This window comes from Meriones unguiculatus, chromosome 3 (assembly GCF_030254825.1).
Source record: "Meriones unguiculatus strain TT.TT164.6M chromosome 3, Bangor_MerUng_6.1, whole genome shotgun sequence".
In the NCBI taxonomy this organism is placed as follows: domain Eukaryota; kingdom Metazoa; phylum Chordata; class Mammalia; order Rodentia; family Muridae; genus Meriones; species Meriones unguiculatus.
The window spans coordinates 122208237-122232983 of record NC_083351.1 but is presented as its reverse complement, the minus strand read 5'-3'; the positions used below and the strand labels follow the sequence as shown (position 1 = coordinate 122232983).

The 24747-nt window shown below is 42.1% G+C and overlaps 1 protein-coding gene, 1 non-coding gene and 1 pseudogene across 2 annotated transcripts in view; 1 reads left to right on the top strand and 2 right to left on the bottom strand.

The window, feature by feature from the left end:
* Positions 1-6113, top strand: part of Adamts12 (ADAM metallopeptidase with thrombospondin type 1 motif 12) — a 286260-nt gene extending 280147 nt beyond the window's left edge. The window contains exon 24 of the mRNA XM_021649372.2: positions 2390-6113. Coding sequence (XP_021505047.1) covers positions 2390-2568 — 179 coding nt within the window. The 3' untranslated portion in view covers positions 2569-6113. The remainder of the gene's footprint in view (positions 1-2389) is intronic.
* An 8024-nt stretch (positions 6114-14137) lies between these two features.
* Positions 14138-15650, bottom strand: LOC110555884 (14-3-3 protein epsilon-like; annotated as a pseudogene).
* Positions 15651-20154: 4504 nt separating this feature from the next.
* LOC132653352 (small nucleolar RNA SNORA17) lies at positions 20155-20285 on the bottom strand. Its single transcript, XR_009591118.1, has one exon. It is a non-coding gene; the product is annotated as a small nucleolar RNA SNORA17 (small nucleolar RNA).
* Positions 20286-24747: the final 4462 nt, after the last annotated feature.

The following is a 24747-nucleotide window of genomic DNA, read 5'->3' as shown; positions in this document are numbered from 1 at the left end:
TTCTCGCTAGTTTCCTTTAGTTCTTTTTTTTTCTTTTTTTTAATTTTTCATCAATTACACTTTATTCATTCTGCATCCCCCCATAAGCTCCTCCCTCCTCCCTCTGCATGCATGCCACTCCCCAAGTCCACTGATAGGGGAGGTTCTCCTCTCCTTTCTGATCTTAGTCCATCAGTTCACATCAAAAGTGGCTGCATTGTCCTCTACTATGGCCTGGTAAGGCTGCTCCCCCCCAGGGGGAGGTGATCAAAGATCAGGCCAATCAGATTATGTCAGAGACAGTCCCTCTTCACATTACTATGTAACCCAATTGGACTCTGAACTGCCCTGGGCTACATCTGTGCAGGGGTTCTGGGTTATCTCTATGAATAGTCCTTGGTTGGAGTATGAGTCTCTGGGAAGTTCCCTGTGTTCAAATTTTCTGGTTCTGTTGCTCTCCTTGTGGAGACCCTGTCCTCTCCAGCTCTTACTATTTCCCAGTTCTTACATAAAATTTCCTCCACTCTGCCCAACAATTGCCCATCAGGCTCAGCATCTGCTTTGATAGTCTACAGGGCAGAGGCTTTCAGAGGCCCTCTGTGGTAGGTTCCTAGGTTGTTTCCTGTTTTCTTCTTCTTCTTCTTCTTCTTCTTCTTCTTCTTCTTCTTCTTCTTCTTCTTCTTCTTCTTCTTCTGTCCATCCTCTTTGCCTTTTGGGATGGGGATTGAGCATTTTAGTCAGAGTCCTCCCTCTTGATTAGTTTCTTTAGATGTACATATTTTAGTAGGTTTATCCTATATTATATAGGATCTATACTTATCACCTTGCACAAAACTAAATTCCAAGTGGATCCAAGACCTCAACATAAAACCAGACACATTAAATCGGTTAGAAGAAAAAGTGGGGAAGAGCCTAGAACTCATTGGCACAGGAGACAACTTCCTGAACAGAACACCAACAGGACAGGCTTTAAGAGCAACAATCAATAAATAGGACCTCATGAAACTGAAAAGCTGCTGTAAAGCAAAGGACACCGTCATCAAAACAAAACGACTGCCTACAGATTAGGAAAGAATCTTCACCAACCCTCTATCTGACAGAGGGCTAATATCCAGTATATATGAAGAGCTAAAGAAGCTGAAAAGCAACAAACCAAGTAATCCAATTAAAAAATGGGGAACAGAGCTAAACAGAGAATTCTCGATAGAGGAGTGTCGAATGGCAGAGATACACTTAAGGAAATGCTCAACCTCGTCAGCCATCAGGGAAATGCCTTTGGATTTTTTAAAACAACATCGTTACTAATTCTTTGAGAATTTCACTTCATGTACTTTGAACATTTTTACCCTCTCTCCCCTAATTACTCCCTAATCAACTTCTCCATGCTCCCATCCCTTCTCCCCATCCAAGGTTGAGTCTCGTTTTTTGTTTGTTTGTTTGTTTGTTTGTTTGTTTTTCTTCACTGTTCAGTACTATTTATGTTACCCAACTGTTGTGGCCAGAGCAGCAAAAGCTAAAACTTAGAGTTCCTGGAAGAGCAGTGCAGAGAGCAACACAGACTCTCTAGGTTCTTTTCACTGAGAAAAGAGAACAATTTTGTTTTCTAGTTTGGTATATTTAAAGGGAAGAACAGGAGTTACTAGGAGTGCCAGGTCTTATCTACAGCTTTAGAGATCATAAGGGCTCAGAGCTATCATAATTACCCCCAAACCCACCCCTGCAAGTATTTCCCTTCTGGCTATCATATTGCCAAGTAGTTTTCTACAGAGGTGTGTGTGTGTGTGTGTGTGTGTGTGTGTGTGTGTGTGTGTCTGTGTGCATGCGCGCATGTGGGTGTGTATATGTGAATGACAACAGAGGATTAACTGGATCACAAATAGCCCTTAAGTTTAACTTTGCCCTCATTGAAAGCTTCAGAGACCAGCTGTATATCAACGTCCAACTAGTCTTGGGAACGGGAACCTACCCTATCAGGTGGCCAAACCACCAGGCATCACATAGTTAAAGAAAACTGACTCTTTTCCAGCAGCTATCAAGTTCAATAGCTCCTCATCTTATACTAGGACTTAATGTTCATTTCCTAACTCTACACTTGGTCACTTTCTTGGCTTCAGTTTGCACAGGTCTTGTACATGCTGTTAGATGATGTAAGTTCAAATGTATAATTGCCCTGTTGTGTCAAGAAATGATTGTTTCCTTCCTTCATGTTTTTCCACTACCTCAGACTCCTACACTCCTTCTTCTTCCTCTTCCTCAAATATCCCTGAACCTTGTGGGGAGGGGTGTGAGATGTATGTCTGCTTAGGGCTGAACACTCCATTGCCCCTCATTCTCTGTGCAATGACTAGAAGAGAGTCTCTGCATTTATTCCCCTTGAGGGTTTACTTCTTATTGTTTTCTTCTCCCACAGATTTAACTTGCATGAAAGACAGACTGTCAGCCAGCTTCTGCCAGACACTAAAATCCATGAAGAAGTGCTCTGTGCCCTCAGTGAGAGCTCAGTGTTGCCTCTCCTGTCCACAGGCACAGAGCATCCACACCCAAAGGCAACGCAAACAGCAGTTGCTCCAAAATCATGACATCCTCTAGGTTCAGAAAGAAGCCACCATCAGCAACCTCCACATCCTCCTGCCCAAGAACATCATCTAGAAGGTCACTTCACTTAAATTTCACTTTACACATTCTAGGTTCAACTTTAAGTCATAACAAAACAAAATGCAATGTCTGTGTATGTGTAGCCACAAAATGTTCCCCACAGAAAGCTTGGGGCTGGCTGCTCCCTAATAGGAAGACAAAGTATTTGAAAGAGTTGTGAAGCAGCTGAGATGAGTTCCTGGGGAAAGTGCCAGATTAGGCAAATCTGTGAAAAGATGTCTTTTCTCGCTTAAAGATGAAAACATAGATCAGGTTTGTTTGTTTTTTGTTTTTTGGGTTTTTTTTTCCAAACTACCTCAAGAGCATCAAGAAACAGAGCCACACTTACCCAGGGAACAGATAATCTTTTAAATTTGTCTTCATGAATATATCCACCTTGGCTGCCTTAGGTAGCCACTGTTTAAAAGTCATGGGGACAACTTTTGGGAACCCAGTAGACAATAAGAACAGGAAGAGAATGCTAGCTATGGTCCTCTATCTACCTTCCATCTGTGCAGGACTTCACAAGTAGAAACCTAGAATCTTGAGACAAATTGAGGAGATTCAAGATTAAGTAAACACTGGCATCTAATGCATCCAAAGGGGATTAGATTGGTGATCCAAAAGTCACCTTGACTTAAGTTTAGTTTCTATTAAAAGTCCTAAAAATGCAAATGAACAGAAATCAACTTCTTGCTAGCATAAGAAAGAAAATGTGGGTTTTGTTCTTTGAACTTCCCTGGCTTTGTCAGCTCTTTCACAGCCAAATGAGTACTCCTGTCTGCCATTCTCTGTCTTGCCATATCCCTATTTGAGTCATGACCTCAGATCTTACCATCACTCCAGTGCAGAAGGGTTATAAACAAAAACTGCTACAAAGAGGCTGTCATGGTTGTTCTATTAACCCTATCCCTCTCTTGAGACAAAAAGTGAAGTTATAGGTTGAACCACTTGAAAAAAATAAGGTAAATTATATGAAGTTTAGAAATTTAGTCAAAATTTATAGTTTAGAAGACAACAAATTCTAAAAAGTGGGCAAGATGATGTATTTAGTGTATCCATTAGTGACTTTTAAAAGTCTTTTGCCTCTAGAGATGTAGAGCTGGGGTAGAATGCAGCAGGTGCAAGGTCGTAGGCTTGATCTCTATCAACACACATGCATGCACATACACATACACACAGAATCAAACACAAAGGCTAATTTACCTTGTGGAGAGTAGCAAGTAGAGAGGGTTCAGAACACTGAAATAGAAGTTAGAATGCTTATTTTAGACATTGCCCCCTACTGAAGTCGGAGTAGGCTGTGGTTGCAAACTCAGAGTGAATTTCCAGGTGAGCCTGCAGACCGAACCTAGAGTGAAAGGAGGGTGTGTGGAGAGATATAAGCCCTGGGGAAAGACCTCAGAACCTACTCTTGACAAGATGTGACAGATCGCATAGTTTTAGGCTTACGCACCAATATGCATGTCTTCACTCTGAACTACAGTATCCCACAGCTCTCTGCAGTTACCCATCCATTCAGCAGAATGGTGCTATTGAACTCGGTGCTATAACCCAGGTGGTGGCAGAACTAGTAGAAACATTACCAAGTATTCATATGAACGGCTAAGTGTATACAAACTTCCACATGGACATCTGCCTTGTATGAGATGGTGTTGCTGGCCAATGCCAGTTTTATTTACTCTGAGACCCTGGACACAACATTATATAGCATGTTCTTTTAAACTCTTTCCAGCCACAGCATTCTGATTGATTCCTGTGGAAAATGAAACACTGGGCTTTGCATAAAATTCAAGGTAGACCAGAAATAGAAGAAAGTAGATATTTACTGAAGCCAGGGAATTTACGTGTAGTTAAGCACACATTCTTGCATTCTGTCTTTACATATAAACATTGCTGGCCAATGACAATCTGTGGTGAAATAGAAATTTTAGAGAAACACTTACATTATTCTGTTAGTGGCATAAGTGGAGAAGTGGAGGAAAACTTGACTTTTTGTAATGAAAATTTTGCAAAGCTTAGTGGTATAGGGTTCACAGGGATTAATTTAGTAAGCTATGTGAATTTAACTTAACCTTGTACTGTTACAGCAAAGGGGAAAGTGCATGACATCAGGGTCCTGGGTGTGACCAGGCTTACAAAACTCAGGAACAAACCTGGATTTCTACTGACCTCATCAAACTAACATAGGCCAGATTTCCCAATGCAAAAAAATAGACCATGTCATCTGGGACTCATGTGGTGGAAAATATCGTAAGTCTGTGGGGAAGATCTGGCCAGGTGCTCCATTCTAGATCTGTCTCCAGGGCCTCTGATCATGTGTCATGAACATCTCCTTCTACCATGGTGAGACTGTTCTACGGCATGCATCATTTTTGTTTGCTCTGGGAGTCATCAGTCAGCTGTAAGTCTGTGGGGTATCAGTGTCTCCACTGATCTTTGATGCTAGGGATGCTAGAACAACCTTGAATAGTAAGTAGGATGACCCTGAAAACAAGAACTGGATAATGCCTTCATGGGTTCAAATATGAAGCCTTGGTTTATTTTATCTGTGCCCTCCTTCAGTAACACCTTCAAGGTGTGCACAAGAACTTCAGCGAGAGACACTGTATATACAGTTACCATGAGCCAGACAGGTCTACCATAGGGCCTTGTGAGTAAATATGTCATGCAGGGTTTACATTGCTTTTCAGAGTGATAGAATTATCTCTTCTCCAAAAAGTGAAAGGCCATTTAATTCTTGGAGATTGAAACTGTATTATGCCACAAGAGAACAATATTCCTAGAAACTTCATAGTAAATACTTTGTTCAAGTCATGAATCAAGTCCTTAACAAATCAACTCTTATAGGTTTTCTTAAATGAAAGCACACACACACACACACACACACACACACACACACACAAAACCTCTTTCCGGTCTCCTGAGACTGCCATGTATTCACTGGAATTCCAATGCAGAGCTTTCAGAGAGTCTGTTTTGACCAACCTCTGTCAAGACTCTGAAATACAGTTTGAGGAATTCTATTATTTCGGACCCTAACTTCCCATTTAGTTATCTGACGTTCTCGGAAAACTATGTATTGGTAACCTAGAAGGTACAAGCTAGCTTTTCCCTTTCTCACTTTAAGATGAAGCTCTAGGACAGTCTATCTGGTGCTCAGTCCATATGATCCACTTTCCCAGGGAAAGACCACATGTTATGAGCTTCCTGGTGCTATAACCAATTGAATATATTTAATGCTACTCTTGTTGCTAATTCGAATATTTTTATCTTAAGTTGTGACATTAAAAATAAGGTGCTGGGGGAAATGTATTTCTACCTATCATTGCCCTCCAAAATGATGGCATAACATACATGACTAACTCACTGTCTTCCCTGTGCTTCTACTTCACTATCTGGCTCCCCAGCTGTTTGTGTACCTGATGAGTACCTCAGTGTTAAAATCAGATTGTACTCATAGTCTGTCTTTGTACGGCATCAATAAATGGCCAAACTCATTGATGTTTCCTTGTGATTCATTTACTCCTACTGTGAGACTTTCCGCACCCACCGCAGTATTATCATGGAGTTCAGCAACCGGAAGATGTTACTATCAATTTCTCCCTCCTGTATTCCTCCCAGACTTCCTCCTCCTCAACACCTAGACAAGTGCAATAGCCAATGAGTCATATCCCAGGTGAGTAGAACTTAAATATATTCTCATTAATGTGCAATGTCTTAGGGTTTTCTACTGCTGTGAAGAGACACCATGACCATGGCAGCTTTTATAAAAGAAAACATTTAATTGGGGATGGCTTACAATTAAGAGGGTTAGTACATTATCATCATGATGAGAAAATTGGGGGTACGCAGGCAGATATGCTGCTAGAAATGTATCTGGGGGTTCTACATCTGGATTGGTAGGCAGCAGGAAGAGAGATTGACACTGGGCTTGGCTTGAGCATCTGAAACCTCAAAGCCCCCACCCACCAAGTGATACACTTCCTTCAGAAAGACCACACCTACTCCAACAAGGCCATACACCCTAATAGAGCCACTCTTCTATGGGCCTATGGGAGCCATTTTCATTCAAACCACCACCTTCAACAGATATAGAGAGATAGATAGATAGATAGATAGATAGATAGATAGATAGATAGATATAGATAATACATATATTATAAATTTATAACACATATATTATAAATATATGTGTTAATGTGAAGTGATGCCTAAAATACCTCTCAATACTGAATCCAGTATAGTCAGACCCTCATCCTGTAGTATAAGTTCTTCTCTTGGTGTCCAAAGTTTAGTCATGATGCTTAAAAGAAAATAATTCACATCTAGAGAAGTTTGCATGAGGAAGCTAATCCTTTCTCAAAGACTGCATAGAGCTAACTTCAGGAAGCAAAGGTAAAATTTGTTGATATAGAGAAGGAATCCACTAATCATATAAGCAAAAGCATTGAAAAAGAACCAACTGGACGAAGATGATGACTCTTAAATTTTTTGAGAATATATTTAGCATGGTCAGAAATATGAGTTTGATCAGTGTGGCATCACAAAGGACTATGGGCACCTCCCTGCTTGTACCTTAAAAACTATTCTTGGCTACAGAGAGCTCTTTCTTACCCTTCAAATTTCTGGTCAAATGTCTCTGGCCTTAGGAAGATTAAGGCACACTTCTGCTCCTGCTGTGCCCTGCACATTTTGCAGACTTTGCACTCTTACTCAGGAGAGATTTTATTCCCAGGAGACATGTGGCGATGTCCGGAATGTTCTGGGTTTTCACAGTGAGAGTGGAGGAATGCTGCCACCATCTAACCAGTGAAGGCCCTGTTGCTGCTGTATTTTAAAATTCTCAAAAAAAAAGTAAAATCATATTTTTAAGAGAAAAGAATATCTTGACATTGGAGGGAAACTGTAATCATGAGCTATCCCCAGATCTCACGGGCCAGTCTAGGGAGTGAGGTATCTCAGTTTTTAACTCAGAGCAATAAACTAAAAGCAAAGCAAAAATAAATAAATAAATAAATAAATAAATAAAAAAGACATGGAGCAGTGATGTGCCACAGGTTTGAATTAATCATCCTCTTCTAACAGAGGTCTCTAATCAAACAGAAAGAACAAACAATTAGTCAGCTCAAAATACCAGCTTTACTAATAGGGACGTTGGCTTGAAACATGTGTGGGTTGCAGATGGAGAAAGGTTTCCTGCCTTTTATATCTCCAGCCTCCAGGGCAAACAGCAGGATGGCTGTAGAAAAGGTTTCTCTGTAGAGGTGCTCTGAGCTGAGGAAGGGAAATAGGGGAAGGGGGGAAACATGGAGCTCATGACTCATTAAACTCAGCCAACAGACATTCTTTTACTGCTGAATCCTAGTCCCCTGACTGACACATTGAATGTACTTTATTAAACTATAGAGAGACTACATTGAGGGAGATAAGACAGTTAATTATAGGGGAAACAAAAGCAGAAAGGAAGGATACTGGAGAAAGAGAGGCTTGCTTAAGCAGGTGATGTTGTGTGAGTATGGGGGGGAATTGAGGGAATAGGAGGGGCTGATTTACAGGAAAGGTATACAGAAGCAATATGGAAGCCTACTACCTCACAATGCAATTATAGGGATAGTAGAATACATATGACATGAAAGAAGCATGAAACTGAGGGTTAAGGTATTGAAGATGATCAGGGTACAGAAGAGAGTATATGTGGGTTAAAACTAAAACCAAGGATTGTATAAAAGTCTTATTGAAACTCTCTAGTTAGTAATCTAATTCAAAAATATAACTTTAAACAAGAGTTCCAAGAGACTTATCCCTTGCGGTTGGACAAGGTCACTCCCAGAAGACAAGGATTATTAAATGAAAACCACAGTGCAAGGATCAAGATTCCTCCTTATGCGGTGTTTCTCAGGTCAGTTCCAGTTCTCCCCGAAGCAGCACAGGCTATTACCATTACCCCTGGTTGTCCACCATAGCTAAATGGTAAGGCCCTGTTGCTGAAGACACCATATACTTTGGCTACAGAAGATAAAGAAATCAATCTCTAATTGATGGGGAAACTTCCTGCCTGCTGGCTAGCTTTCATAGTCTAGGAAAGTACTATGCTGGCTTGGATTAGTTACTTTTCAGTGATGATGTAACAATGTGATCAAGGCAACTTTGAGGAGACTTTGTTTTGGCTTACAGTTCCAGAGGGGAGAGTCCATATTAGTGGTGATACTAGGAAAACTAGATATAGTTCTACCACAGGAAACTGAACTTCGGGCAAATCTATAATAAAGATTTGCTTCTTTTTTAATTAAATTTTTATTTTTTAACATTAATTACAGTTTACTCACTTTGCATCCCAGCTATCGACCCCTCCATCATTCCCTCCCAATCACACCCTCTCTCCCTCATCTCACATGCCCCTCTCCAAGTCCACTGATAGAGGAGGTCTTCCTCCCCTTCCATCTGACCCTTGCTTATCAGCTCTCATCAGGACTGGCTCTATTGTTCTCCTCTGTAGCCTGGTAAGGCTGTTCCCCCATCAGGGGGAGATGATCAAAGAGCCAGCCCCTGAGTTCATATGTCACTTGAGTTTTTGATCTTAGCTAGTCTGATGGGTGTAAGGTGAAATCTCAGTGTCGTTTTGATTTGCATTTCCCTGACAACTAAGGATGTTAAGCTTTTCTTTAAGTATTTCTCTGCCATTTGATATTCCTCAATTGAGAATTCTCTGTTTAGCTCTGTACCCATTTTTTTTAAATTGGATTACTTGATTTGTTGGTGTTTAACTTCTTGAGTTCTTTATATATTCTGGATTTTAGCCATCTATCAGATCTAGGGTTGGTGAAGACCCTTTCCCAATCTGTAGGCTGTTTTTTGTTCTGACAATAGTGTCCTTTGCTTTACAGAAGCTTTTCAGTTTCATGAGGCTTCTTTGTTTTTAATCCCGTGCCTATTGTGGAGAGGATTCCTAGTGAACAAATGGAGATAGGATGACTCTATTCATGAAGGAAGGATGTTGGACAGAGGCCAGGACATAAGACATAGCATGGCAGCAGATTGCAGGCACAATGGAAGAAACAAGAAGCTGAGGGCTCAACTGGCAAGAACAAAACAGAGAGCAACCTGGAAGTAGGCAAAACATTTTCACTCTCAAAGCCCACCCCCAGTTATACTTCCTCCAAGAAGATGGTACCACCTAAGCTTCCCCAAAGAACACCACCAACTGAGGACTAGGTGTTCAAATGCCCAAGACTGTGAAAGGACATTTCTGATTCATACCACCAAACCAATCAAAATTTCCATCATAGATGGGGAAGTGCTCTCTAGGCTACACACCTTACCAAAGAGCCGCTGGTACTTGGAAGCTGCTGGGGGAGGGAGAATAATTTTTTTCTTTTTCTTTCTTTCTTTCTTTTTTTTTTCTTAATGTTTTTCAAAGTGATGTGTTTCTCGTGCTCTTGTGGATGGCCCAGAATTCATGCACATATGGCTACCACTAATTGGAACTTCATGGATTTTTTTTTTTAAGAAAAAAAAAACATGAAATGGGGAGCGGAACATATTGGAGAGAAATATAGAGATATTTGGAAGAGGAAAGTGTGTATGGTCTTACATTGTAAATGTATGAAAATTTCAAGAGTAAAGAAGTACTATAATGAAACATGTTAGTTAAATAAATAATGCCAATTTGCATATGAGAGACAGTATTTTGGAAGCTAAGCTTTATAAGCTACACAGACCCACGATATAGAGCTAAACTCTAATTATAGCTAGGACAATTTATTGCAGGTTCCAGAAACATCTACACAACCTTCAGGAACCCTTGTTATTATTTAAGAACAAAATGTCCTAGGAAGATACCCACTCACACAGGATCTGTCTGATGAGCCCCAAAAGAATGTCTGATACTAATCATTTTTCTGAATTCTTTCCAGTGCTTGAAAGAGATGTAGAATGCCAGAGAAGGAAATCGTCTATTTAGTCTGAACTGGAAGCAGAGAAATGATTTTGGGAAAATTAGCAATAAAGGTTTGCTTCTTTGTTTTTAATCCCACACCTGGCATGGAGAAGATGCCTGGAGAACAAATGAAGGAAGGGTGACTCCACTCCTGAGGCATACAAGGGATTTGAAAACCTCAGTGAGGAGGGAGGGTGCAAAATGGAGCTCATTCATTAACTTGAGAAATGATTTTAAGCCATTGGAGTATAAAGCATGCATTCTAAAATATGAATCTTTAGAGCATTTCCTTCATTGTGCAGACTGTTCATGACAAGAACATGAGCGTCCTGTTTGCCTTAAGCTTCTTGTGTGGAAGTTATTGAGGCTGAAATCAGTGCTCCCTGAGGTCTTATCTGCCGACATTCTGTAGCATGAGTTCTCTGGTGCTAACCAGTGGGAGAAGCCACTGTAGACCCCTGCTGGCCCTTCTCTGCTACATAGTTTCATACTACAACCCCCTCACGAGGCTCACTACTAGCTAACTGAGCTTTTCCTGGTATAGTTGATACAGCCTTGATGGTTGTTTCCTTTATCCACTTTAAGACCCCTGATCTTACTTGCCCAACATCATCCTAGAGTTAAGACATGGGCAGAATTTCAAGCAAAACATAAAAATTCTTCCTGTTTGAACCCATGTAGCCAGTCACTGAGTGTTCTTCAGACCAGAGCTCCAAAGGTACAACATCCAAGTTCCTTAACAGGCTGATTTGTACTTAGAAAACCTATGTCCCAACTGCCACAGCTGCATTACCAATGATGCCCAAGCACATTGTAAGAATACTAACCACTACTTGAGTGGCCATGTATTCAGTGAAGCAGGACTTCAGAGCATAAGAAAGCAGTGAGAGACCAAAAAGATTAAAATAGCAGCTATTCTTAATTAAGACCTGAAGTGGGTGGGTGGAGAAGTCCAGTAATGCCCTGAGGGGAAGGACCCCCTTACTGCATTCTTTCCCCACCCACTAGAGATAACAGTTGCTAGGAAACTGGCCCATCCCCCTAGGGAGGGACACCAGGTCATTATGGTGTGGGGACCTTCCTATAGCCAATCAATTCAAAATGTAGCATTTTGACCAATAGATGCTTGCCAGGTAGGAATTGCCCCTGCGTTGGGCATGCTGGGAAGGACCAGAATCTATGTATCACTCAACTAACCTGAGCGCAAGGTGCTTGGCACCCACCACTTCGGTGGTGGGTGTATGTGGGCCCAAGCTGCAGCTTGTAATTTACAATAAAAACAACCTCATGTGTTAACAGCAGAGTCTAGTTATTCCTGGTCTTTTGGGGTTCGTGAACTGGGCAGAACAGCAGCTTATTTCCCCCCATGATGTTGAAAATGGCAAAAGGCTCTTGACACAAAGCACTCCGCCAAAGTTAGCAATGGTGACACACTGCAATGCCAGTGCTATGGAGCCAGAAGCATGAAGATCCCTATGAGTTCCAAGCAAGCCTAGATTATAGTGTGAGAGCCCAGAAGAAGAAAGGAGGAGGGCATAAGAGAGAGGAGGAAGAAGAGGAGGAGGAGAAGGATGGGGAAGAGGAGGAGAAACAACTAAATCCAAACCTCTGCATTGCTCAATTTAATCAAACTCAGTAGTGGTTTCTAGCACCCTAAGTTCCCTCTCAAAGTCACCATTTTGGTTACATACTTCAACCTTACTATTCATGGCTGCACCCAGGTGGCTGCCCTGAAGAGGAGATAAGCTGTTCTCTTGTCAACTGAAGCTGGCTTTTCTCATTTAAAAATCAGCTCAACAGGCAAAGGCAAAGAAGCCCTTTTGAGAATTAGAATGGTAAGCAATGGCAGTGCTGATCACCTAATGGGTGGGAACACCTCTCTCCACCTTGGGGAGGATAACTGTAAATCAAGTCCAGTAGATGAAGCTGTGAGGACCAGGAAAAAAAAAAAGCATGGCAATTTGTCTTCAGCCGATTGTCTTGCCTGTGTTTTAGAAGACAGACAATAGATGAGCTAATGAATCATGAGATTAAATTAGCTCCCCTTAGCCCATGTGAATTGGGAAGCGGATGTGTTATACAGCCTGGGAATCAGCAGCTCTTTTATTGCAACATTTTAAGAAGTACTGGTGAGCAGAACATTAGGAAAAATGTTCTTGCTTTTGTCTGGTGGTTGCCGTAATAGGCACTGAACCTCAGAAAAGGTGTGGGGCTGAAATAAAATGACAAGCATCTTAATATTTCTCTCCATTTTTTTTTTTTTTTTGGTGTGTGCCATGTTTTAGGGGAACTGGGAATCAAACCTAGAGTCCTACTATGCTTAGCTTACCATACCAAGCACACATACCAACACTATGTGCAAAGACTGCTACATCTATGGCATCTTCTCCTTCTTAAGGGGGCCCTAACTCTGGAATAAAGAAAAACTTAAAACCTTTCAACCAAATTCTCAGCTTCCCAGGAGCAGATGAATGTGAAATGGCATACAATGATATAATTGTATGCCTCCCCCGTGAGGATTTTATTTCCTTAGATAAATATCAAATTTAAGAGAAGAAACTATCAATCTGTACAATGCAGTCCTAGTCTTGTATGTCTGCATTTTCATAACACAGTTCCAAGTTCCACCTCAAGATCGCTTGGTAAGTTACTCCTTGTGGCAGCTGATGTCTCAAACAAGAGATTTTTATTTTATCTTAATTTAGGTTTGTTTTCTTTAAGTTTAATGTTAATTCCATGCTGTGTCTCGGTAAGAACAATACAGATCTATACCTGTGGCTCCAGTCAGAGATCCAGTGGTGCAAGTTAGCTTCAGGTACACATATTGAACAAAAAAGGTTGAGGGAGCAAAGGAGGAGGAGGAGAGGAGGGAGGCGGGGAGCAAGGGAGGAGGAACAGAGTTGACCAGGAAGTTTTCCATACCACCACCTTCAATGCTAACCTGCTTCAGAGGGGGAGGAGTTGGCAAGAATGGACAGCCACTGGTTGTCGAACTGTTACAGCATGTGCTGTTCAACAACAACACTTCAACAAAGTTTCAAATGCATTTTACAGCAAAACCATTACAACAAGCTGCCCCAAACACCTTCAAGCGAACACCCAAATTAAGTTTAAAAATTGGTATAAAATTCCATTTAAACAACTAAAAAAGGAAAAATGACAACACATATGCCTCTATTGCATGATTAATATGTCTTAGATGCATCACTTAGAAGTCTAATGGCTTTCAAATGTCATTTCCATTTCTAATGATGATCTTGCCACCTGTGGCTGGAGACAATACAGTAAGGCTGAAAAAAACCTCTATGCAGTCCCGTTAGTGTCATAAAGAACCTGAAAGCTGGGACCAGTAAAATCCACAGAAATTCACTCTTGCCTTAAGAACTTCTGAAAACTGTTTGTTTGTTTAAAAAGGGGAGGGCAGGAAAAAAAAGAAAGAAAACCAACAGGGCAGGAACCTAAATTCTGAGACCAAATGTCAACATCAAATTTGGTGGTTCTCAGTGGCAATAGGGAAATTCCAAGGGGAGGGGTGGAAAGGCAGGGTGGTCAGCGATGGTTTCTCTTGTTGACTTTTATCATGTCTCACTGATTTTCACCTTCCACATCCTGCAGCGCTTCTTTATTCTTCTCTTCACCATTGCCCTGCATGTCTGAGGTCCACAGTGTCAGCTTATCACAGAGCAGCTGCGTGATAAGGGTGGAGTCCTTACCACTCGGTGTGTCCAGATCTGCAATTGTGTCATCAAAAGCTGCCTTTGCTAACCTGCAGGGGAGGCTGGCAAGTTTCATGGTCGAATATGGGAAAGTTGAGAGCAAGACCTAAATGAATGGGGTGTTTTGGAGGAAGTTCTGTCATCGCAATGTCACTAGGAGCTTTGTAAACCACAGGCTGTTTTCTGCTGCTTCCTTCCTGTTCCCTGTGGCAAACTCAGCCAGATACCTTTGATTTTATAATAGAAAACCTTGGACTCACCAGTGTGAGCTGTTGGAATGAGGTGTTTGTCCAGTACATCCAGAATGTCACAACAGACTCATTTGAGCTCATTTTCAACCATTTGCCAGTACTCCCAAATCATGTTTAGTTTGTCCTCTGCTCCCTTGTTTTCTTCCTTCTGTTCAATGCTGCTGATTATCCTCTGGGATGCTCTTCTAGCTCCAATCACATTTTTATATCCTCCAATAAAAGGTTTTGTTCTTCAACTGTCAAGCTCCATGTCCGTCCCTGTTACTTTCTTCATTGATTCCAGCATTTCATCCTATCGCTCAGCCTGATCTGCCAGCTTCAGCTTTGCCTAGTAAACTAAATCCTCCCCATCATTCACAGTGACAGTGGCTCCAGCAGGGTATGCACTACGGATGGAAGCTGATAGTGTCTCCAACTCTCCAAGGAAGAGATGTGGTCAAGTAAACAAAGATAGAACTTGAAAGGAGGGAGAAGCAGTATTCATAAAGGACTAGGGAAGACAAAAGGAAAGGTAAATGTGAGAATGCAGAAGTCATGCTTCACAGTAAGAGAGCAGGCCTAGCTGTGACTGAGGATGTGGTTGTAGAAATGGCAGTCATGGTAATATGTTAAAAGCAAGGTTGGGGAGCAAAGTACCAGAGATATGAAAGAGTACAGTTCCAGGGTCCTGCTGTGTCCAGCTGCCAACACCAGAGACTGAGGACATGGCAGCTTCACATCTGAATCGACCAGAATGGGCCCTACCACCTTGATCTTGCAGTAGCTTCAGTCCTGCTCTTATCTTGCAAATCCCAGCCTTCTGCAGCCTAGGGAGTCAAAGAGTCATTAGGTTGGCTTGAACTGTATGGTTTGGGTAGTGCAACAATGTCTGTCTTCACACTGGACAGGCTGAGACCCAGTAGCAGCTCAGTCCATGAGGCTGATGCTTCAGCACTCCCACTCTGAAGTTGAAGGATTGAAAAGTCCTAAAGAGCTTCCATATTGGAATCCAGATGAATCTGCGTTCTGATGGTGAAGGATCACAGCAGTGGTGGCAGCAGCAGCAGCAGCAGCAGAGTAAATGAAGTTACACCAGTGAGACACAAAGACAATCAGGCAAAATGCAAAAGCTTCCTCCCTTGGCCTCTTCATACTTGAACCACCAGTACAAGGTGCTCACCCATGTGGGGTGAGTTTTCATACTTCAATGAACCTTGTCAAGATGTGCCCAAACATTTATCTCGTAGTTGATTCTGTTTTCAAGTAGACAATCAAAATCAGTTGTCACATTGGGGCAGATTGTGGGAAGGAATACAGTTATCCAGGTATGTGGTGTGACAGGCCCCTCGAAGGCCTTCAAGCAACACTTTCTCTGGTTTCCTAGGACCCAGTTCTCCACACTGCACTTACAGGCTCTCAGCCACACCCTTCTCCAGCCTAAAAAGCCAAGTGTATGTACCCCACTCCAATAATTTCTTGTTTATTCAGTTGATTACAAAGCTCTTGCTGGACCACAGATGCTTGCATTTCATATGTTTCTGACATCCCAGTTCTTCTAAAATAGGTGCAGAACAGAGGCCCCTGTTGTTTCAGTCTGTTTTCAGGATGAGTGCAGATCATGAGAATTTCCAACCATGAGCAGAGATTCTTATAGGACAGGAAACCTAGATTCAAGTAGGATTCAGGCTCACCTTAAATATTAATTAGATTAATGCCTGAAAAATGGTACCTCAATAAGCATGGCATGCTTCAGCCCAAGGTTTCAAAAGTCCAGCAAGAAATGTTAAGCCCATTTCACAAATCCCAAAAAAATCAGGAATAAATAGACCCTCATGTAAACACATGAGGTTTTTTTTTTAATAGTATACCCTTTCAAACATGGGACGCACACTTTGTGTGGAAACAGGAGAGGAATGTGGCCCTCAGGTCTAGGGATACAGAGTTTTTAAAGGGGAAAAAAAAAGAAAGAAAAAAAGCAAGCAGGGACTTACATGCTTTGGCATTACATGATTGGGTAAGGGAAATTGACTTTTGCAATGATTGGTCCAGTTTACACGCCAAGACTACAAACAGTTCTGGCCTGGTCATAGGGGTTGGTTTCCTAGCAACTATATAACTAGTGGGAAGGGAAAGAATGCAGTAAGGCTAGTTCTTCCCCTCAGGGCATTAAGGCTGGACATACCTCCACTTGGCTGGCCTGGGTTCAGGCTCGTGCTTTAAAATAATAGCCACTGATTTTTAATCCTTTGATCTTTCAGGAAGACAAACTATAAAACAATGGATGTGACTGACTATAATGAGATCTACAGAAAAAGACCAATGTGTCTTGAACTCAAACATGTGTACTCAACCTATCTCATGGCTCTCAGCCTCCATTCCCACCAACCACCTCTGCCCTCTGCCAAGAATATGTCTCACAGAAATCCCAGAAGCAAAAGATGTAGGTCAAGGCCATACGTAAGTAATTCTATTTTTCCTTCCTTCCTTCCTTCCTTCCTTCCTTCCTTCCTTCCTTCCTTCCTTTCTTTCTTTCTTTCTTTCTTTCTTTCTTTTTCTTTCCTTCTTTCTTTCTTTCTTTCTTTTGTTATTTTTATTATTAGTTATATTTTATTAACTGTATCCCAGCTATATCCCGCTCCCTCATTCCCTCCCAATCCTACCCTCCCTCCTCATCACCTCCCTGCCCCTTCCCAAGCCCACTGCTTTGAGAGGACTTCCTCCCATTTCATCTGACCCTGTTTTATCAGGTATCTTCAGTATTGGCTACAAAGTCCTCCTCTGTGGCCTAGCAGGACTGCTCCTCACTTGGAGGGGGGGGGGAGGTCAAAGAGCCTGCCATTGAGTTCCTGTCAAAAATAGTCCCTGTTCCCCTTACTATGGGAAACCAATTGGTTACTGAGCTACCATGGGCTACATCTGAGCAGAGGTTCTAGATTATATCCATACATGGTCCTTGGTGGAGTGTCAGTCTCAGATAAGACCCCTGTACCCAGATATATTTGGTCCTTGTGGAGCTCCTATCCTTTCCACGTCATACTAACTCCCCCTTCTTTCATATGATTCCCTGCACTCTGCCAAAGGTTTAGTTACGAGTCTTAGTTTCTGCTTTGATATACTGCTAGGTAGAGTCTTTCAGGGGCCCTCTGCGGTAGGCTCCTGTCCTGTTACTTGTTTTCTCAACAAAGACATTTGCTCAACCATGTTTGTAGCAACTTTATTTGTAATAACCAGAACCTCAAAACAACCCAGATGTCCATAAACGGAGGAATGGATACAGAAATTTTGGTATTTTTACACAATGGAATACTACTCAGCAATCAAAAATGAGGAAATCATGAAATTTGCAGGCAAATGGTGGGATCTAGAAAAGATCATTCTGAGTGAGGTATCCCAGAAGGAGAAAGACACACATGGTATATACTCACTTATATAGACCTATAAGATATGATAAACATAATGAAATTTATACACCTAAAGAAGATAAACAAGAAAGAGGACAAGGGGTAAGATGATCAACCCTCACTTAGAAAGACAAATGGGATGTGCATTGGAATAGGATAATTCTATTTCGAAGCACCAATTATCTCTCCTCTGCACTCAAAGAAGCTAATTCTCATCCCAATTACAGGTCATCCTAAATCATTTACTCACAAATACCTTTCACAGTTCCCAGTAGGAAGCCAAACTCAATCAGTAGCTCCTTATCAAGTCATCAAGCACAATGTGCAGATTTGGGGATTAAAATAATCGAATGTGTGGTTCTACTGTGTGGGAGTTTGCTGTGTCTTCTTCCCATCTAAAGGGTTACCAGGAATGAGATGACAAGGAAAGTGCTCAGAACCAGGCGCCAAGGACATCTGTTATCTTTTATCTCAGTTGGTAAGAGGGTGCTGACAATATTTGGCCTCCATGGGAGCCTCCTTAATTCTATACAAACCAACATATAAGAAATGGCCTGGGAGCTTCTCATTGTATATATTATAACCATTAGCTTAGTGTTTTTATGGGACTGAGTGTGAGAACGAGTAGGTCTCTAACTCTTATGCCTGTTCTTGGGACTTCTTTCCTCCCATTGGGTTGCTCTGTCTAACTTCAATATGATAATTTTTGTTTTGTCTTAATCTATTTTTTTATTGTCATGTTAGGTTGTTATCTCCTTAGAAGCCTGTTCTTTTCAAATCAGAGACAAAAAGGGAGTGAACCTAGAGGGCAGGGGAATTGGGGAGGAAATGGGAAGACTAGAGGGAGGGAAAACTACAATAAGTATTTGGTGTATGAGAAAAGAATCTAGTTTCATTAAAAAGAAAAAAAGAAAAGGAAAAGGAAAGGAAAGAGCCTGATAAAGATGCTTGGCACAAAGTGCACCTTCTGCCACTCAGCTGCCACAGAGGGCTGGCTGCTCCAGAGCTGTGCTGTCCACCCAACAGCTTTCATCAACTAGCTCTGTCATCTTGAGTAAGAAAAAATAAAAAGCACCATTGCTCTCCCACATTAATCAAGACTTTTAGCTTCAGTGGATAAAATAGAGGGCAACTAAATGAAAACAAAATAAAATAAAAGTCTGAGTCTTTTTTTAAAAACTTTTTTTTTGTTCTTTGTGGATGCTACATCATGTACCCCACTCATCTTCCCCTTCCCTCATGCTTGCCCTCCACTCTTGCAACCTCTCCCCAACAGAGAGAAAAATCTCATTGTGGAAGCTGCAGCGTGTCACAGTGTGTCCCACCGTGTACCCATTTTTCCATATTTGTTTGCTTGCAAACGTTCAATGCAATGACTCATTGTTCTGGTAGTAGGCCTCTGGCTTCTGCTACTCTATCAATACTAGAACCTCACTACCACTCCAGAAGTTTATCGATGAAGTCATTGTTGGGAGAGGCCAATTCAAAGCCCTGGACCTGGGCCTGAGAGGTATCTGAGCTGGTGAGCACAGGCTCCCCCTGTTCTCACACTCTCAGGGCCAGCTATCCCAGCTGCCTTGGCAGCAAGGGGTGAGGGTGGGATAGGGCATCTCTTCCTCAAGAATGCTGCCACAAGTTGCAAAGCCAGCTCTCTCATGCTCACACACTGACCCCACAACCACCACACACACAAGTCCCGCAGTGTGTGTGTGGGAGAGGGCTGCTCTCCCAAATATTGCAGCTGGATAGGGGGTCAGCTCTCCTGATTTCACTACCCAGAGCCAGCTCTTCCTTGATGCCCAGGTAAGGGGTGGGGTCAGTTCTTCACAGCCCTCAGACATCAACACATCCCCAGGCAGCAGCCCAGACCAGGGACATCTGCCTGGGTTTTGGTAGTAACAGGCCCCTGCTGCTGCAAGGCCAAGGACCGAGACATGGCCCTAGTGACAGAACAGGCCAGGACCCCACCATGGCCCCAAGTGACATCATCAGCTACTCACATCAGGCCATTCTGCCTTTCTTCATTATGCCTACATCCTTCTGTTTCTCCTTCTCCTCCACTTCTCAACTATTTACTTGATTCTTTTAGTGGCTCCTGGGGTCTCTGTGTGTCTGGCGTCATCTCAGGAGTGTTATGCCTGGATCATTCATTATGGCACCAGACAGGGATCATCTAAGGGCATGGTGTGCCCCTCCCCACAAGGGCCTTCACAGCGCCGGACTAGTGGTCACCTCAGGCTCACTTTTCTTCAGAGAATGTTAGGCTATTAACCATTCAGAGTTCACAGGTCAGAACACTGCGCATAGACATAGACTCTCTCCTCTCTGCCACCTACTGACAAACAGGTGACACAGAAGTCACACCTTCAAGGATTCTGGAGGCAGGAAGTCTATTTGTTATCATTTTGACTTTCTGCAATCTTGACTTACAGGAAGATGATTTCCTGGGCTTACTCTAGATAAGGGGTTGGTCTTCTGGTCAAGTTGCTGAAGACCATGGGTCAAATCGTATTGTTGGTGTCTACTTAGACGCTCTGTTATTGGTCCTACACTTTTCCTAAGGAAAGGCTTAATGATGTAGAGTCTGGAGTTAAATTTGCATTAGTTACATGGGAATATTTGAATAAATTGCAAGTTTTTGTTTTTGTTGTTTATTTGTTTTTGATTAGGAGTCAGAAGGTCTGGAGAATATCTCAGATATTGTAAAAAATATTGTTACAGATGTTGTAAGGATCACAGATAGGTTCTCAACTCCCAAATTCTTGTTTCAATAAGTTAATTGACCCAAAACCTCTCAGAGGCCTGGCATAGAACAAGGATATTTATAGTTTTAGAACATACCATTATGTTGAAGAAGAAGAGGAGGAGGAGGAGGAACAGGAAGAAGAGGAAGAGGAGGAGGAAGAAAAAACTGGATGTGAATAGTTGTGCTTGCATTCCCAGCACTGGAGAGGCTAAGCTAAGAGGAGGATAAGCCAATTTCAGCATCATAGTGAGTCCGAGGTCAGCCTTGTGAAAGGGAGAGGGCAATACTGAGTTTGATCCTTGGAATCCACAGGGTAGGAAAAAGAAAAACCTAATTCCTGCAAGCTGTCCTATGACCTCCACACGTGCGCCGTGGCACACATACACCCCTTCACATGTATGTGTCAATATTAGTAATAGAGTTATTCATCAGTTAATATTGGAATAAAAGAACCTATATGTGATTTTGCCAGGATTATGAAGGAACATGGGAGTATCTGGCAGAAATTGCTACCACTGAGAATTTATTTTATTTAGTAAATTCTGACATCATCAAAAGACACACATGTATTTCTGACACAGCAAAAACAGTCAGAGCAGCCTGAAGCCTTGGTAAGTTTAACATCCCATGGCAGCTTCAATTGACTGTTTGTATGTAGGATCTTGGCTCTGGAACCACAGCTGGCAAGTGGCATAGACACAGAAATTGAGGTATTAGATACAGCTGCTCTGTGACTTCAGCATCACCTGCTCCCATTTGTGCTGCACTCTTCTAGCCAATTAAATTAAACTCATAGCTGACCTGTAAGTTAAAACCATACTTCCATCAGTAGGCGTGTACATGAAGCCCATATAATCAACCATACAAGGAAGTAAAGCATTCAACATAGGATTCAGGGCAACAGCAGGAAACAATTGTACCTTTGAGATATTTAGGGATACCCCGACTTCTTTGTTCCCAAAGCTTATCCCTCCACTTCACTCACCTAGGTATCGATCACCAAAGCCCACTTATTGAAAAGAGCCATATGTAAATTTCCTAAACCTTGCGTGGGAGAGATTCAGCTGCTAAAACACTCTCAGAAAAATATAGGTAAAAGAAGAGAACTAGCATGTATCAAATCCTTCCTCCAAAGCATGCACAGGTGCTTTCATGACACTTTCTTTCATTATGCCTTACAGCTCTGTCAAACAAAGTAAACCAAATCATATGAAATGCTACCTTCAAAAGTTAAAAAAAAATCATGCTTCATATTGATAATTTTATGTGACTGAATCTAATATTCCAGATACTAAGAAATGATGGCCATCTTATCATGGAAACATATACTCAACTGTTTTTCATTACTACCCTCAAGTACTTGAGGTTAGATTGCTGGTGACAAGGAAAGGTTGATTCTGACTTATGGTTCTGGAGACCCAATGTCAAGAAGCTTTAAGTGATGGATGGCCTTACTCCTGGCAAGGATCAGGTGGCACAGGACATCACATGACAGGATGCTGAGACATTTGTGATGAGTCTATTGATCTTCTTTCTTCTTTTAAAACCACCAGGGGTGATATACGCTGATGACTCTGTATTTCTAACCAGCATCTAAGCCCTTCTAACCACTACAGTCAGATTAAGTTCCTGCCCTCTTGATACATCACTGCAGGGAGGATTTGGACACATGAACCTCTGGGAGCCATATTTTCATTATATCCAAACTGTATGAGCTAAGAGACAGAAATGCTCCAAACTCCAAAGGGCATATTCAAATAGCAGCCCGGTCCACAGAGAGCAAGCTAGGAAGTGACGAAACAGTTCTTAGTTGGAGCCTTTCAAGTCCTGTTCCCTTTCTCAGGAAGGATTTTTTTACCCAGACAGGTACATAACATTTCCTCTCAGCTCTTTCTGATTGTCATTCCCTTTGATTTTATTGATGTCTCGCCTTTGCAGTGAGGCCTTACTTAAAATTGTAAGTTTGACTAATCCCCCGAGGCTCCGCTCCTGTAAACCTTTCCTGATGTATTTTTTCCCAAAGCATTTATTCATTCTTATCTGGAATGGAGACTATGAATGCCAATGGTTCTCTCTCTCTCTCTCTCTCTCTCTCTCTCTCTCTCTCTCTCTCTGTGTGTGTGTGTGTGTGTGTGTGTGCATATGGGTACAGGTGCATATATGAATGGGTACTTGTATGCATCATATGTGTGTGTGCATGCTCACCTGTGAGTGTGTTTGTGTGTGTGTGTGTGTACGTGTGTAGGGTAAAAGACAAACGGCAGATTTTTTGATCTTGATCATGATCTCCCTCTCTCTTTTTTGAGACAGGATTTTTCACTTACCCTGGAGTTTGCTGATTCAGCTAGATTGGCCAGAATGGCTGGCCAATGAGACCCTAAAGTGGGGCTCAAACTCAATTTTCATGTGTGCACAAGCACTTTACTGACTGAGCTCTCTTTCTAGCCCCTGAGTTGAAATTTTATTCTATTTTTTAGTTATTTATTTTATGTATGAGTGCTCTATCTACATGTACATCTGTATGCCAGAAAAGGGCATCAGATCACATGATAGATGGTTGTGAGCCACCGTGAGGGTGCTGGAAATTAAACCCAGGTCCTCTGGAAGAGCAGACAGTGCTCTTTAGCACTGTGCCATCTCTCCAGACTGAGCTGAAGTTTTATGCAACACACTGTGACATGCTGGATCTCATAAAGCAGCACATTTGTTTCCTTATGGTGCTATAGGTTTTACTAAATTAAAGTCAATGCACCAGTGTAGGCCTGTGTTTCTCTCGGAGGCTGTAAGTGAATCTCTGCCCCATCTGAACACTTTCAGAGACTGCCTTGGCTCAGGGTACCCTTTCTCACATCATCATTCTGCTTCTATTTTGCCTCTCCCTTGGACCTTTAATGTAACAACCATTTTTAATGAGATCACCTGGATAAACTAGAATAATCTCCCCTTGTCTTAATGCCAGCCAGTTAACAGCTGGCCACATAACCCAGAGCATTCAAAGACCGCTTTAAGTAATAGAGCGTGAGTGTATTTAAGAGGCTAATATTCTGATCGGCATACAGCTGACATTACAAGTACACTTGCCACCTTTTTTAAAAGAGATTTTACTTTAGCCTAAGGAAAGCTGAGACAAGTGACACAATCATGCAATGCTTCATGCTAAACGCTGTAGTCTTTTTCTCTTTAGTTTGAGGCATGAACTGAGTGTTGCCCAATGGAACTTACAACTCGGCCCTGACAGTAGCTCCTGAAGGAAGGAAGGAAGTCCTGTCCAGGCAACAGAGAAGTGGGGATTGTCAGTACAATGCCTATGGATCAATTCTCAGAATTCTGTTCATCAAAGTCTACATGCAGCATTTCAAAAGTCCACAGTGGCAAGCCCGCACTTTCTGCCAACTCTCCACCTCTACCTCTGCAGGGAGCCAAGGTGAGTTGGAACACTTTGTGAGGAGGTCAGAGAGATACCTTCCTGAGCGAGTGGGTCTTCTGTTATTGTAACAAATGTCTGAGATAGTCAACTTAATTTAAAAAAAAATGGCCTACTTTGGCTCACAGTTTTGGAGGTTCTGGCTCATTTCAATTAACCTCATTGCTTTGGCAGCCATAGCTTGGCAGCACGTTATGGTAGGAGTTTGTAATGGGAAAGCTGCTCACTTCAACAGAGGGTACAAAGTGAAAGGAGAGACCCAAAGTCACTATTAATAATATTTCATAGCCTCTTCCTAAGGCGTTTCAGTGACCTAAGAATTCCACATGATGTCATCATTGAAAGGTCCTAACGCTGAACCACACTGGAGACAAGCATTTAGCACATGGGCTATGGGTGATAATCCAGATCCAAACCATGGCACATATTGTAGTGGGTAGTTGCATCCGTTTGCTACTTACTGTGTGTTCCCTTGAAACTGTACAGCATGAGTGTGGGGCCTGGGGCCCTCGTTTAAAATTAATCCGTCTGGACTGACTGTAGACCGGTGGTAATTGAGATACCAGTGGAAAACGGTCAGACCAAAGCAGTAAGGATATGTTTTGACAATAGGCTTATGTACTGCCCTTCATCACCAGCAACAAAAATAGGGCTTATAATGGGGGAGTGTCAGTGGCA